At 40.0% G+C, this 16,575-nt stretch overlaps 1 protein-coding gene across 4 annotated transcripts in view; it reads left to right on the top strand.

Annotated features, from left to right (window-relative positions):
• LOC126213024 (uncharacterized) overlaps positions 1–16,575 on the top strand; it is a 111,147-nt gene that overhangs the window by 29,544 nt on the left and 65,028 nt on the right. For all 4 annotated transcript variants that reach the window (XM_049940591.1, XM_049940588.1, XM_049940590.1 and 1 more), the window contains exons 4-5: positions 97–225; positions 15,482–15,625. In XM_049940591.1, coding sequence (XP_049796548.1) covers positions 97–225; positions 15,482–15,625 — 273 coding nt within the window. The remainder of the gene's footprint in view (positions 1–96; positions 226–15,481; positions 15,626–16,575) is intronic.

The raw sequence follows: 16,575 nt of genomic DNA on the forward strand, positions 1-16,575 counted from the left end.
ACATGGCCACGAGACTGAGAAATGGTTGTGTGATAGTTTGTGTAAAATAAAAAATTATAAAGACAGTATACAGCTGATGAGAGATGTCTCTTGCAGGTTGGAGACAACAGAGGTCAGAGCGAGGGTAGGCTCAGGTGCCACCCGGGGAGGCAAGGACTCTGCCAAGGCAGCAAATCCTGGTGATGTGTGGAGGCTTATAGGAGCCGTGCGGAGCATCGCTGCCAGGTACAACGAGCGTTGGTGTGGAGGGTGTCGTTAGTTGGTAGCATTACTACACAAACCGTATAAACAGAATATGAGCTTGAACTGAATTATTTGTGCACGGCCATGTAATATATAGAGTTGGTGCATAAGTTTGTAGTGCTTTTCCATGGGTCTTTGTGTATCTGCTGTGTTTATACAAAGACTTTAGTCTTATAAAATATTCTCTTTGACTACTTGCAACAGTTTGCTAACACTGGGTTAACTGTCTGATTCTGCAGCTTTTGATTCATGTGTTTTTGAGGCAAAGAACTCGTTAAGTCACGTTCAGAGTGCATTCCCATCCAGAAAAGATGATCTTTGAAGCTTGTTCGATGGAGAGCAGAAAAGGTGAAAATCTGAGGGTGCGACATCAGGTGCATAAGGTGGCTACGGAATGACTTCCCAACCCAACTCCTGTATAGCGTTTTTCGTCAGTCGAGAGGAATGTGGACGGGCATTACTGTGGCATAGCATCACTTTTCACAGTGTTCTTGGTCATCGTTCTCAGACTGCATGTGCAAGATGTCTCAGTTGTTGACAATAAATGTGAGCAGTGATGGTCACATCTCAGGGAAGCAGTTTGTAGTGAAACACCATCACTGTTCCACCAGAAGCATAACGTTATCTTTTCTGGAAGCGTGCAGGTCTTCGTACGGGGAGTTGCTACTTTGTTTGGGCTCAACCATTTCTCACCACCAGTGACAATATGGGATAGGAATGGTTGGTGTTGTTCACAAGCCAAATGATGACGAGAAAGCAGAGATGAACATACGGCCACCCACAGATTTTTATGATTTTGACTTTGAGCATTCGGTACCCGTACACCCAATTTTTGAACATTCCCCATTGCATCCAAATGTCACATGATGCTGCAATGATCACAGTTCATCACATTTGCCATTTATCAAGTACACTGGTGTGGATCATTGTGAATGAATGCGTTTAAACAGTCTTTGTCAAACCTTGAAGGTCTTCCGGAATGTGGAGAGTTACTAATGTCAAAATGATCCTTCTTAAAATGAGAATAGCATTTTCTTCCCATGCTTTATCCAATGTCATTATCCCCATACACAGTGCAAATGTTTCTGGCTGTTTCCACTGCTATCATCCCTTGTTGAACTCAAACAAAAGAATATGTGTGAAATATTCTGATTTCTTCATTTGGCACTCTATAAAATAGCGTCCACAGCTTCACTTATTTGGTTGAAATGACAAAATGTATGTAAACTCAGATACCAACATTAAACTATAAATGAAAAAAAAAAAAAAAAATTTCAGTCAATAAATAAAACCATAGCAACTGGAATATAAACATGCGAAACAAAAATGCTATGAACTTATGCCTCAACCTAATAATAATAATAACTACTACCAATGCCGGCAGCTTTGCAAGTGTAGTATCTACAGCCAGACAACTTGCCTGGCATAATGAGAATAAATGATATACACAAACCTTCGTCATGATTTAATCTGTGCTAATGAAAATTGTATAAAAAACCCAACAGTAGTTCCTGAGAGTTATCTTCACAGACAGACAGAAAAATATGATTGGGGAAGGGGGGGGGGGGCTTTAATTCAATAATAGACGTATAATACTTGAGCAAGCTAGTTTCCATAGCAGATTTGGCAAACTTCAACATAGTTTTTTCTGCAGAAATTAAATACTGGATGCCTCTATGGTAGATTTAGTGAATTTTGTAAAGGCCTTGGACTGAATTAGCTATCGAGTTGTTGTGTAAGCCATAGCTGAGTGAGGGGTTAGAGGTGGCTTATGTTAAAGCCCTGTAGCACATATACAAAACCTACATCTTTCATTAATGTCAGAGAACCTACTTGGGACTTTCCAATCAAAGAGGAGTAAAATAAGGTGAGTTCATCTTTCCTAATCTGTTCTGTCATACTGGAAATGGCTGTGATGAAATTAAACTGGAAAGAAAAATTAATTTTATTCAGTAGGAAGATAATTAACAACCTGTGATTTAACAGTAGACATTGGGCACTTGGCAAACAGTTTTGAAGAACTACAGATGTCGGTATTGCATCTCGCCTCGGAATGTGAGGCAGCTGGACTGAATTAGAACTTTCCTAGACAGAAGCTATGTCTAAGAAGTGGAGAATGGTAAGAAATGTAAAGTTTAGAAATACACTACTGTACACTTCCAGTGACTACATCTATGCCGGCCAGCTCGTAAATACGACTGGAGACATAATATCTGAAATGTTTCGACACATTGATCTATGCTGGCAAGCAGTTGGAAGACATTCAAGTATCTTCAAGTGAAACTTGGTAGTAAAACTGAAAAAATCGTTTGTGTCCAGAATGTCCTCCCCATGTTGACTTTCAGCTGCTAGGTCTGGAGACTTCACAAATACACCATGAAGCACGGAAAGGTTGAGATCACAAGAAAGGACAAAAAGGAGGACAGAAGGCATCAGATACATTACTGACATCAAATACATCCTGTATATAATAGGTACCGTATTTACTCGAATCTAAGCCACACTTTTTTTCCAGTTTTTGTAATCCAAAAAACCGCCTGCGGCTTAGAATCGAGTGCAAAGTAAGCGGAAGTTCTGAAAAATGTTGGTAGGTGCCGCCACAACTAACTTCTGCCGTCAAATATATGTAGCACTGCACAGGCACACTTTACAGGCACAAAAATAGATACTGGCACCAAAAACTCAGCCTCAGTAAATAAATTTTAAAAAAGGAGGAAGACGAGCTATTTTTCTCCGCCCCGAGTTTCGACCACTGCATTTTCATACGTTATCCAACGAAGTAAATGCAAATTCCGTATTGTTCATCTTCGAATGTAGCAGCATTTCAGTGTACTACGAAAATCCGACTGGCAAGACTGTTTGGGATGTTTGTCAATATGGCCAATTCTATGTTCTGAATTTTTTCCCACCTGTGAGAAGAGATGGTTGCTAATAGGAACTTTTATGAATTGTGAATCACATGCAGTACTCTCTTTACCATAAGAATAATCCGAATATAAACATTTTTCCATGTATTCCTTTGTGTTTGCTGCTATCTCATTTAAATCCTGTCTGCCTAATAAACTAAGATACTAGAGTGAGACAACAGCAAACGCGGATGAATATACATATTATGACACGTTTATATTCGTGTTATTCTTATGCCTAATAGTGATATAGTCAGAAATGAAGCATGGCAATTGACTAGATTTTTAAATCTAAGATGACTAATTTCTGTGCAGAATGTAATGTACTAAAGAGGCGCCTGCAAAGATTTTCAAACGAAGAAAAATTTTCACTAAACTCTTGTTCAGAACATCTTCTATCATATGCAGTCTATTATTTGGTTCTTGTTGATCATTATCAAAGAAATCAGCAGTGTAAGTAACAACAAATAGCGTTCTCTTGCCATTGTTTCGCTAATGAGAGAATTCCTCTCTCTTTTTTTTAATTGTAAACGGCGGTAGCGTGCACAAAAGCAAGCCATGCCGCGAGCGGCGACAGGTCGTAAACACTCAATATCAGAATACGACAAACAATGGATGACACAGTACAGGAATGCATTTTCAGCTTGGAGTGACGTAAACATCTATAACAAAGAGAACGGCACTTATCAGATCAAAGAAAAATAAGCAATCAATTCAAACAAGACGAAGCACATGAAAAAGAAAGGGTACCCGTATGAATACGGACGGAGCAAGTGACGCATAATGACTATCTGGTAAAGCTTAACTGCTAAGCTTACGACTCGAACCAAACTACTGTAGCTGTATCGTCATTCATTCGACCTAAATTATTTCTCATATTACTGTGGACCAACTTTGTTTCGATGTGGAGGTGCGGCCTAAAACTTTTCTCTTCCCTTGAATTTCGAGTCTCAAATTTCAGGTGCGGCTTAGATACGAGAAATTTTTTTTCCCTTGATTTAGAGTCTCATTTTTCAGGTGCGGCTTAGATTCGAGTGCGGCTTAGATTCGAGTAAATACGGTACCGTGAAATGGCAGTGGGTTGGCATGTTGCCGGAAGAATAATGACTGATAGATGAAGACTGTGCTGGAATGGAATCCGAGAGACAGACCACAAGGAGGACCGCCAGACTGATGGTACAAAGACCTGTTGACGTTATTGGAGCCAGCTGGCTGAATATTGCCCAAGGCTGTTGAAGTTGCAGACACCAATAAGCTCAGTACACGAATACCACATCATTTAATAATAATGATGATGATGATGATAATAATAGTAATAATGGTGATGTTGGTGAATAGTAATATAAGGTATTACAACAAATGAAGTCAGTTGTGCAGTATCCATGTTCTTTCTGTTCATACAATTGAGCAACTTTTGGTCCAGGGACATCTGAATTTATGTCTTGAATGAGGTATCTGACTACAGAAAAAGAAATCAATAAATAACAGGCTAAAGGCAAATGTCAGAACTGAAAGTAATTATTTATGTGCAAGTGATACAGTCATTCCGTAGCCTTCAAAAGTCTGAGAATATGTCAGACGCACATGTGGCATACAGTAACACTAGTCAGATTATTTAAGTTTGTGTTTGTTGTGCGTGTGAGTGCAAAGCCAGTGTGTATTTATACTAACTGTATGGCAAGTAATGTGCATGTACTCAGTCTCGTATACATAAACCCTGCAGTAAGGAAAAATAAGAATCAAAGGTGTATGGAAAGACATGCCATATTTAAATAAAATTTGGAAAGGAGTAGGTAGTAAAGTTTATACTGGATTATATACACCAATAGAGCAATTAATATCTTTTTGTGACCAATTGATGCATTTAGCAACAAAAAATTTGTTTCTCATGTTTGTTCTTTATGAGGGCTGATGATTGTCAAGGTGATGTGTTTTGTAAGAATGGATCCATACTTCTTCACCCCTCATTCAGCCTGCTAGTTGGCAGAAAACCATCCTTGGATCCCGTACTGTGAATACTTTTGTTTCTGGCATGAAAACTGTGGACCTTTCCACAACAGTGAAAATAGTTGTCTAAATTGCAAGCTCCGTTACTGTTGCCCAGGAGGTCTTGAAATGATTCCAGCCCACAAAGGTGATGTGACTTACCAAAAGAAAGCGCTGGCAGGTCGATAGACACACAAACAAACACAATCATACACACAAAATTCTAGCGTTCGCAACCAACGGTTGCTTCATCTGGAAAGAGTGAAGGAGAGGGAAAGACGAAAGGATGTGGGTTTTAAGGGAGAGGGTAAGGAGTCATTCCAATCCCGGGAGCGAAAAGACTTGCCTTAGGGGGAAAAAGGGACAGGTATACACTTGTGCTCGCACGCGCGCGCACACACACACACACACACACACACACACACACACACACACACACACACACACATATCCATCCGCACATATACTGACACAGGCAGACACGTGAATTTTATGTGTGTGTTTGAGTTTGCTAGTGTCTCTATCAACATACCAACACTTTCGTTTGGTATTTAAAAAAAATATTGTGGAAAAAAGCCAGCCCTTCCAAAAAAATATATGTATCGTTTAAAATCTAGTAAGAATCTAGTAACTGGTCATCGTGTTGTGTTTTTCCCTGAGGAATTGTACTATAATTGTAAAACTCCCTCATTCCAGATTGTAGCAAGAGGTTATGACTATGATGTGATGTGCATTCCAAATAGCTAACCAGTCACTAACAGCTGCCCTTATACTGGCAGATCTTAGTTTTGTTTTATATAGAACATGGAATTTGGAGAAATTTGAATTTTCGATTCCAAATATTATGACTACATTATTCTTTTATTTTGTTTTTAAGTGTTTAGGGGTCCACTGACAGAGTGTTACAGACTTTTGCACCAGAATATAAAACTCCACTCTTAATATTAGAGAACGAGGTATGGCCTGTACAAAAATTGTTCGTACTTGTAGTGTTGTGGTTGTGAATTGCTGAGTTGGTTCCAAATTGTCTCTTATTATTAATCACAAAAATGTATTATCATGTAAGTGCAGGAGTTCTTAGGCCCCTGAAGAGGCTTTGGCAAGGTGTTTGGTTTCCTTATACGCAGAATATTCTTACTGCACACTTATGTAAAGTAAATAGTTGTTCGGTGTTAGCCGCAATGCCATAGGACAGAAGTGACCGAAAGTATGCGGAATATCCCAACAGTACTGTCTGCAGGTCAGCACAATGAGAGAGGTTTCTACTTCTCCATCTATACTTATAATGTTATTAAGCTAGTTTATATTTTACAAAGTACAAACTAGCACATACACACTTCACAATTTTTGGCAGTGACAGCAGCTTTTCAGGGCACTTTCACGAACTAGCTCTGACTGACAAGTATCACAATATTTGTTTTGGTTACATTGTTTTGATATAACACTACAGATTATCTAAAGTATACTCAACCTGCCATGTCAATGAAAACTCATAAATTCAGGATAGAACCTTGCCCGTTTGAGGATTACCTCCATTGCCTTAGTCAGGAGTAACTGACTGTCAAAACTACTTCTGTGGTGGCACATAGCACGTAGCACAGAGACAGCTTCGGATTGGTTGATAATTACATCGTGCTCTCGCGGATGATGTCACTGTCCAGACTGGTGGTGCCATCGCTCCTGCCGTAGCGTAAAAATTGCGACGAATGTTGCTGGCTCTTCTCTGCATCGAGAGCTTGCTTTTGTGCACCACTAAGATTACACCTGTTGTCAAGATTCGAGGTTGTCTCACACTTTCTTATTTCCATGGCCTCTTTAATTACAGAATCGAATTATGTGGGAGCCTGAACAATATTTTATGTTTGTTTGTGGGGCTCTGTTCAGTAACAGCAGATTTCTCCAGTTCTGCACGGCAGTCGGAAATGGTGCAAGTGGACTGACTGATGTAATTGTATCCACACTTACAAGTGATGTTATAAATCCCAGGTATCTTGAGTCTGAGACTTCTTAGGAGGTCAAACAATAGATCTGATACATCATCTTCCCAGGACTCTGCCTGTTTTGCTGAATGAATGTAGCACTGCAGAAGGGAAGGAATGCAACCAGTTGATAATCATATGATTGTTCAATATTTTCACATTTCCTTTTCTTGGAGAATGCTGACTTTATATCATGTGACTCATAGCCATTCTTTCTTAATGCTGGCTGCTAGCTAGATGCCAGCTTTTATACTTAGATCCTAATCTAAGTTCCATTGTGGTGATACTACCCGGGTGATAGCTAAGCATGAATTTTTTACACCTAAGAGTGGACACTGACACACAGGTATTAACAGATTGAACTCTCAACAGCCAAATACTACTCAGTAAGGGGTGTATAAAAAACAGTCATATGAATAAGTAACAACATCAGTAGTTACATTTCACTTCATAATTATGTAAGATTCAAATTTACTTATGGGGTCAACCAATTGAGCCCAATGGTAGTTTTAATTTATTTTAGACTATTAGAAAAGTATTAAAGGTAGAAGTCAGTGTGTTTAACTTTAAAGCTTTTCTATTTATGTGTTCTTATGTGGTGGATTCCTGGGTTGCATTTTAAATTCTCATGTTTGTAATTTCTCTAATTTACTCAATTTCATTATTAGTGGCTTATTCAGAGAATGAAAGGTATCTTGTTCAGAAAAATTAGGACAGCAAAAGTGTAGCATCAGATGAAATTAAATGAACTTGAAGGATCAAATAACGAAAGTACTCCTTATGTCAGCAAAATTTCAGGACAGGTTGTTGTTGTTGTTGGTTTTTTTTTCCCCAATGCTATAAAGGAACAAATGTTATATTACCTGTAGCCTTGAAATGACCTTGGCCATGCAAACTCACTAGGTTGCAAGGCTGTGCTTAGCAACTCACTGTTTGGTTTCTTGACACATCAATTACAGTGACATGATGGGTGCTTATGGTGAGCAAAGAGTGAACATTAAGTTCTGCGTTAAGCTCGGGAAAATCCGTAGTGAAACATGGGCAATGATTAAGTGAGCATATGCAGGTGAGGCACTTTCAAGATGTCGTGTTTTCAAGAGGCACAAAAGGCTTCTTGAAGGCAGAGATGAACGAGCACCAGGTAGAAGGACTGGTGGCGTGCGGGAACACGTTCAGAGCGCACAGGGACAGGTACAAAGGCACACGTGTTTACACATCCAGAGCATTTAAAGGATTAAGGAAGTCCGATCCCAATGTTGGATTTCTGCTGAGTATTAACTGGGTGAAAGCTACTTATTCTTGGGAATAAGCTAATATTGGTAACAAGAAATGACAGTAAAGAATGTCTATATTAAGAGGCCAGTGTCAACATACCCAGGCTAGTGAACAGGGGTTGACAAGGGGTTCATGAACTTACACCACTTATTGCCCGTTTCTGAGCCAAAAATATCCAATTAGAATGGGAAGAGTTACCCCAAATGTAATACCATACGGCTTAAGCAAATGAAAATAAGTGAAGTAGACTAATTTTCATGTCAATTGATCACTCCAGATACCGTTAGAATAGTAAAAATGGCAGCACTATGTCTTTGAACAAGATCCTGAACGTGGTCTTTCCATGACAGTTTACTATTTATCTGAACACCCAGAAAATTGAACTGTTCAGTTTCACTAATCATATGCCCATTCTGTGAAATTAATATGTTGGGTTTTGTTGAATTGCTTGTTAGAAACTGTAAAAACTGAGTCTTACTGTGATTTAGCGTTACTTTATGTTCTACAAGCCAGTAACTTTGGTCGTGAACTGCACTGTTTGAAACGGAGCCAATGTTGCACACGACATTCTTTACTACCAAGCTAATGTCATCAGCAAACAGAAATATTTTACAATTACCTGTAATACTAGAGGGCATATCATTTATATAAATAAGAAACAGAAGTGGCCCCCAACACTGGTCTGAGGCACCCCCCATTTGGTCGTATCCCACTCAGACCCCACATCAGGGCCATTCTCAACACTGTGAATAATGACCTTTTGCTGTCCGTTGTTAAAGTAAGAGGTGAACCAATTGTGAGCTACTCCCCGTATTCCGTAATGGTCCAACTTCTGGAGCAATTTTTTGTGGTTAACACAACCAAACGCCAGAGTTAAATCAAAAAATATACCTAGCGTTCGAAACCTTTTGTTTAACCCATCCAGTACCTGACAGGGGAAAGAGACTATAGCATTTTCAGTTGTTAAATGACTTCTAAAGCGGATGAGCCGTGCGTGGCTCGTGTTCGTGCCATATCTCATTTATCATCCTGTTCTTACTGTACTACCACCTCGTTCTGTTAATTTCAATTACTGGTGTCACTGAGTTGCCTGCCCGTGAGCGGCAGAAGTGGCACTTATCGATATAAGCCCTGGCGTATTATCTTTGCTGACTGCTATTACTTCCCAGTTGTCGTGTGTTTGGAGTTAGTTTAGATCTGCCAGTGAGTTGGGAGGTACTAGCAGTGCGTTCTGACCTGGCAATGTTTGACTTAGGACGTGGGAGAAATTCAGTCAGGATGCGGCTGCAGTGAGATCCGGATAGCCACGACTCGCCCGACAGTTGCCGATACGTGTCACTTGAGTGTGGACACCTCGATTGGTCGTCGGTCGGTCGTCTTGTCGGACGACGTGTATGTTGGCTGGCGATGCTTATGGGTTGTCTGCGTGTGCCGACTCGTGATTTGTCCTTGTTATTGCACAGTCGCTGCCATCAGTATTGTCTAGTCCTTTGTGCAAGTGTTCATGAAACTGTGTGTAGCTTGTGATGTCGACTACTCAGTTATTTTAGTGCTGTCCCCGTGCTGATGTGTGACAGTTGGTCGGTTGGCATGGAGCAGTGAGGAAATCTCTGTGGGGTGTTATTTGGCCGGGCCCACTGGCGGTCTCTACGCAATGTCAGAGTGTGTGGGGCCGTTCCCATTGCTGCGAGGTCCGTGGCTCACCGACCCTGGACACGAAAGTTGAATTTGGATTTAATTTACCAGCAAGTCAAGACTGTTCACATTGTGCCATTTGGTTCTCGTTGTTGGCTGTTGGGATATTCCCGTGAGCAACAACGTGTGTGTTAGAGTTTGCGAAGGTTTAGCCACCGTCCGGTGGAGTCTAACTGTATTTGGTTATTTGCAATTGAAGTGCACCAGGGGAATTTTCTGCCTTGTGACTGTTAACGTTCCGGTTACCTGCCCTGGCCGTTAATGCAAATTTAGGCAATGTCCTTTCCTAACCGTGTTGTCACTGTCCGGCACGGTGTGTAGCTCGACAGCTTAATGTGTGCTTGGTTGTGGGCGTCCGTGCCTTTTACGTTTGCATTGAACTCCTGGTTGTGTGCTGGTCGAGTGGGGCGCAAGTTACCTTGTCGGTGGGTCCGTTGACTGTCTGTTGGTTGCGTTGTCGTCGGATCGAGAATGGTTGGGCCGACTGTCTGTCTCACCTAATTAGTATTTCAAGTGCTGGCCGATGCCTGAAACTTCTGAGCACCATTAGCTGCACTGCCTTTTCTTATTTTCTGTTGTGTGTATTTGTATGGCTCATAGCTGATGGTTTCCAATTAAAGTTGAATAGTTTTAGTGGTTTTTTAAGTCATGGGCCTTCAGCCGCTTTAAAATTAAAGTTCCTTGCTTTTCAAGTGTTAGATTTTTGGGCCTTCAGCCAAATTATAGAACTTACTTAATGTGAGGCCTTCTGCCTTCTAAATATTCTTTTTTGTGTCTGAATTTTAAGTTAATGGCTTTTAGCCTGATTTAAAAAAAATTAAAGTGGTTGTGCCCTTAAGGTATAAGATAGTGTGGTGTATTCAGCCGATAACTAAGTTCAAGAATTTGTACTGTAATGTTTGGTCAAATAAATAAAGTTCTATGTGTTGAAGTGTAATTGACAGCCACTCATTTTGGCCCCTTTGCACAATTCCAACTACCTGTCCTGTCCTGTGAGTTTAGCAGGGCGTCTCAGCGGAACTACACATTTGATAGCAAATTATGTGATATAAAATGATCAATTAACCTTACATACACAGCCTTTTCAATAACGTTAGCCAATACTAATGTCATAGAAATAGGTCTAAAATTGTCTACATTATCCCTTTCTCCCTTTTTATAAAGTGGCTTTACTACTGATACTTTAATTGTTCAGGAAACTGATCTTTCCTAAAGGAAAAATTAAAAATATGGCTAAGTACAGGGCTGACATGTGCAGCACAGTACTTTAATATTCTGCCAGGCACTCCATCATATCCATGAGAGTCCTTAGTCTCCAGTGATTTAATTTTTGAGTCAGTCTCCTCCTTGTCTGTATCACAGAGGAATATTTCGGACATCAGTCTCGGAAAGGCATTTTTGAAGAGAGTTACATGAGTCCCTGTAGAAACTAAATCTTTATTCAATTCACTAGCAATGCTCAGAAAATGATTGTTAAATACTGTAAATATATATCTGATTCGTCAGTAACGGAAATATTTTTACTACGAACTGATTGTATATCGTCGACCTTATGCTGTTGATCACACTTCCTTCACAACTGACCCTGTGGTTTTAATTTTATCCTATGAATTAGGTATTCTATTTGCACACCAAATACTCTTTGCTGTCCAAATAATATTTTTAAGCACTTTAAAATACTGTTTGTAATAGGCTTGATTGTAACTACTTCTAACATTTTGATATAATTCCCGCTTTCTTCTACAGGATATCCTTATCCCCCTAGACAGCCTCCCAGGCTACATTTTACTGCTAATATCTCATTTAGAATGTTCTAATGGAAAGCAACTCTCAAAGGACATGAGAAATGTGTTAAGGAAATAATTAATATTTGTCATCTATATTATCGGCACTATAAACATCCTGCCACTCTTGTTCCTTGACAAGGTTTAAAAAAAACTCTCTGTTGCTGCTGGATTAACTTTCCTACATAGTTTGTAATTATATGTGACATTTGTTTGAGTACAAAAGCATTTTAGTGTTAAAATTTGTGTATCATGGTCTGAACGGCCATTCACCCTTTTACTAACAGAATGCCCATTTAGTCATAAAGAATGAATAAAAATATTGGCTATGGCTATGCTACTGTTCCCCTGCACCCTAGTTGGAAAACAACACAGTCTGCATCAGCTCATATGAATTAAGGAGTTCTACTGACATCCTTTTCCTTGCACTGTCATATACAAAATTTATATTGAAGTCACCACATATAACTAATTTCTGGTACTTCCTACCAAGTGAACCAAGAACCCTGTCTAGCTTGAGCAGAAATGCTCTGAAGTCAGAGTTAGGGGACCTATAAACAACAACAATTAGAAGTTTGGTTTCACTTAATTCAACTGCTGCTGCAGCAACATTCCAATATCTTTTCAGTGCAGTGTCATGGAATGTCTGTGGACTCAAATGGAATACTGTTTTTTTATGTACATAGCCACTCCTCCACCCCGCAAGGAACTCCTTGAAAAACAGCCAGCTAATCTGTATCCTGGTAAAGGAAGCCTCTGAATTATCAAATTATTTAAGTGGTGCTCCGATTTACCGGCAATTGCAGAGTCAACGTCTATAAGCAGTTTACTAACTTTATCTCTAATACCTCTTATATTTTGATGAAACATACAAATTCCTTCTCCACTTAGGAACATGACGTCCTCTGAAGGTGAGCCCTTAGAGGGACTTCCTTTAAGCAGGTTTACCTATCAGCTGACTTCAATCTAAAAAAGGCGCAGCTATAACAACAACTACTACAGGAATTTTTCCATGAGTGATCTCCCCCCCTCCTCCCCCTGCCCACTACACTGTCACCTATAAGCTTTGCCAGCCTCCCTTTCCCATACCTATTGAGCTGCAGGCCATGCCTAGTGAAATCCGATCTACTGATGATGGACTCAACTGGCGCTGTGACCCATGTCCTCTGCCATCAATGCCTCCTCCAGCCTCATGATAACGTGTCTCACAGCCACATTAAGATGAGCCCAATCATGATGCTGAAAAAGTTGCACAAATGCACATTAGTGTCACCAGTTCGAGTAGCTACTTTATCTGTTACCAAGTAGTTGGCCAGACATTCTGTTGTTGCCATCCCATATCTGTTGTATTCTCCTGACCTCTCTCCTTGTAATTTTGTCTCTTTTTTCCATGAGTGAAGTGGTGACTACAAGGAAAGCTACATCAAGATATCGCAGACATGCAACGGGCTGTGATAAATGGGTTTACAAGCATCAGATTTGAAAATTTCCCTGTTTGCTTCCAAGACCTCCAGAAACACTGGCAACTGTGTGTACATAGCCAAGGGGACTACTTTGATTGGAGCTAGGATCATTACCTGGTTTTCTATTTTTTAAGAAACTTGACTTGGAACTTTTCTGACAAAGGGAGTGTTTTCAGATGGGTAGAAACTTTAGTCACAAATAATTTATTAGTTAATGAATTTTCACAGAAACTAAACTGATTATTAAAAGGAGTGAATTTGGGCCTATCTAATGAACTGGGTGCTTTTTGAATAAATTGTAGCTTTCACAATTTTTACTAACAAGTGGCATTGGGACAAGTTCAATCACAGATTTATCTTAAAAATATTTTATGAAAACTAATTATGTCACTGGAATAAGCAGCAGACAGACAACCCAGTCAACTATAAATTGTAATAGGTTTCAGCGTCTATAGGAATTTTGATGCAATTTTGGAATTAGCCAAATGAATATGTTGCTATGAAACCCGATGTCATATTACAATCTTTAATTATTATAGATCTTCCATTTGTGGTAGCAAAAATGAAGTGCTGCATTTAAATGATTTCAGCATTCAAATTTTGGGCTTCGTATATGAATCATAAAATACAGAGGGGCCAGGAAAATGTAGACACTCTTTGATAGCCAGTATTCATGAAACAGAATTACATATCATTACAATTCTTGCATGGGAGAAAGGTTATTTCGTGTGTTCAAACTGACCCCAAATTAGCAGCCACACAATATCAATGCCATTGAAGTGTTGCCGAACTACGGCTGTAAGTGTTGCTGGCGTGATAGCTGCACAGTACACCCAATGGTTTCTTGAAGCTCATTTGGTGTAGCTGACTTCTGTTGATAAACTTCATTTTTCGAGGTCTGTCATAGGTAGAAGTCAAAAGGTGTAATATCTGGAGACGGTAGTGAATACTCGACAGCTCCTTTTTGACCGCTCCATCGTCCAGGTAGGCTCTGACATATCTGTGGTGGTGAGGCAGAGCGCCATTTTGTTGTAGGTAAAATCTCTCATTTCCAAACACCTCTCTGATGGCAGGTAAAGTCAATGTTTGCAGCATATGAAGACACACCTCATTTGTTACAGTACCATCAAAGAAGCATGGGCCATTCAACGACAGACCACACCTCACATTAACTCCCGGTAGATTAACATGTTTGTCCACGTGAATGTGAGGATTTTCAGGAGCCCAGTATACGCAGTTGTGGCAGTTTACATTACTGTTCAGTTTTAATTGCGCCTGATCAGATCAGATAAGCATCCCTGCAAACTTTCATCCTCACGAAGCGTGCCTTCAAACCACTCGCAGTACTCCGTCCTTCAATCCCTGTCGTCGTCATTCATAAGCAGCGATCTCGGAATGTACACTTCCCAGTTTGGCGGCCGTCGGAAATGGTTGTACGCTTGAATGGCTTACCCCGCTTTCATGTGCACCCTGCTTCACAGATTTTTGAGGTGGCCTATTAAAATGTTGCAAAACAGCAGTGCTGGAAGCTTAACTTGATGATGATTTTGGTCGGCCAGACCTTTTCTTACCCACATCCTGCACGGTACCATCAGCTTCACATTTAACCCGAATATGATAAATTGTTGCACATGTTGTGGCTGGGTTCTGTACACATTCTGCCAGTGCTGTTGTACCTCCAACATGTTTTCATACTTCCAGCACCACTTCAGTATGGCCTTGCATTGCTCGAATGACAATCTTAACTTCATTCGGTGCTGCACTATCATCTGCTGGAAAACACTTGCCAAAATCTGTTGAGAAAATAATATACTTTGCCACCATGCAAAATAGCAACACTATGTCATTTTGTTCCAAAGATATTAACTATCAGAGAGTGTCTACATTTTTCTGGACCCCTCTGTACAATTCAGGATTATATAGCGCCTTTGGAATCATCAAAGTAGTGCTATTTTGTAAACATATCTTATGTGTGAAGAAATGGAATTTTGTTATATCAGTTTAGGCTAGGGTCAGCGAGTGTCACTAGCGGTCGATTAACTTTGCTCTAATAATCGATGGTCGGCTATGAAATTGTAGTACACTATGCAGAATATTTTCTCCTCAGTATCTGAAAATTTGTACAATCTGCTAGGGCAATTTGTTTTCAGGGTTGAGGAGTCTGGATCGAAAACGAGACATCCCTCCGGGGAGGCGGGCACCGGCAATCACGAGGCAGAGGAGGAATGTGGTGACCGCTCGAGGCAGGTGGAGGTGGCTGGCCTCGTCGCAGCCATGCGGAGTGCTGTGTTGAGGTGAGTGGGGGCGAGGCAGCCGTGGCTACTGCCACTGTATTCTGCCTGCGTTGACTCTCGGCTGTCACGAGTGGGCACTTTTATTTACACACCAGCCATGGGATCGCATGAGCTGTGACAGTGAGGTTCTGTGGAGCAATGAGTGCAGACTTCAGTAATGATTGAAGCAAAATTCACAGTCTCTGTTTTTGACAGAAGTGTACGATAATTTCTCGACTCTACTGATGACAGAGAATAGGAAACATGTCGTACAAACATTTTGAAATGTAATTGTTTATTTGCTCATGTAAATAAATGTCTTCAAACATATCAAACTGTATTTAGAAGGCAGTACTCAGAGCATTTCTACTTTATCCTTGCTGTCTCAGTTTCTTTCAGAGTATCAGATATAGCCGTTTTCACTGTTGAAATAATTTTCACTAACCCTTTGGGTGCACCTGCATCAGTTAGCCCCAAGATTTAGTTTTCTGTTAGTGTCACAGATAGAGTTATAGTTGGAGGCATGTCCAAATACATATGTCATTCATTACAGCTGTCACCACTTACTACATTTGCGCAATTCACACTAAAAGCAATTTGGTCGCTATTGTTTGGAAAGTGGATATTGTGTTTGCAGTGTGTTTGCTGCTATGCACCTTGTAATGTAAATACTTTCTATACTTATGTTTTTCTCACTTCCCAAGGCAATATTTCTTTTATTTTAGTATGTAATGATTATTTGAATTGAATCAAAGTACCCATATGCAACTTGTGTTACCTTTTAAAATATTGGATATTGTCTTGCAACAATATCTTACTGTTCTAAACATTTGTATCATTTGGTCTCATAAAAGTATGGAAATGGGGGAAAAAGAAGACATTTCACAGGCACTCTCAAATTTTATGTCCTAAAGACTATGAGACAATATTACAGAAATTGTCAGAAGAATTGTCAGATCATGTGAATCACA

Source organism: Schistocerca nitens, chromosome 11, assembly GCF_023898315.1.
Source record: "Schistocerca nitens isolate TAMUIC-IGC-003100 chromosome 11, iqSchNite1.1, whole genome shotgun sequence".
Taxonomy (NCBI): Eukaryota; Metazoa; Arthropoda; class Insecta; order Orthoptera; family Acrididae; genus Schistocerca; species Schistocerca nitens.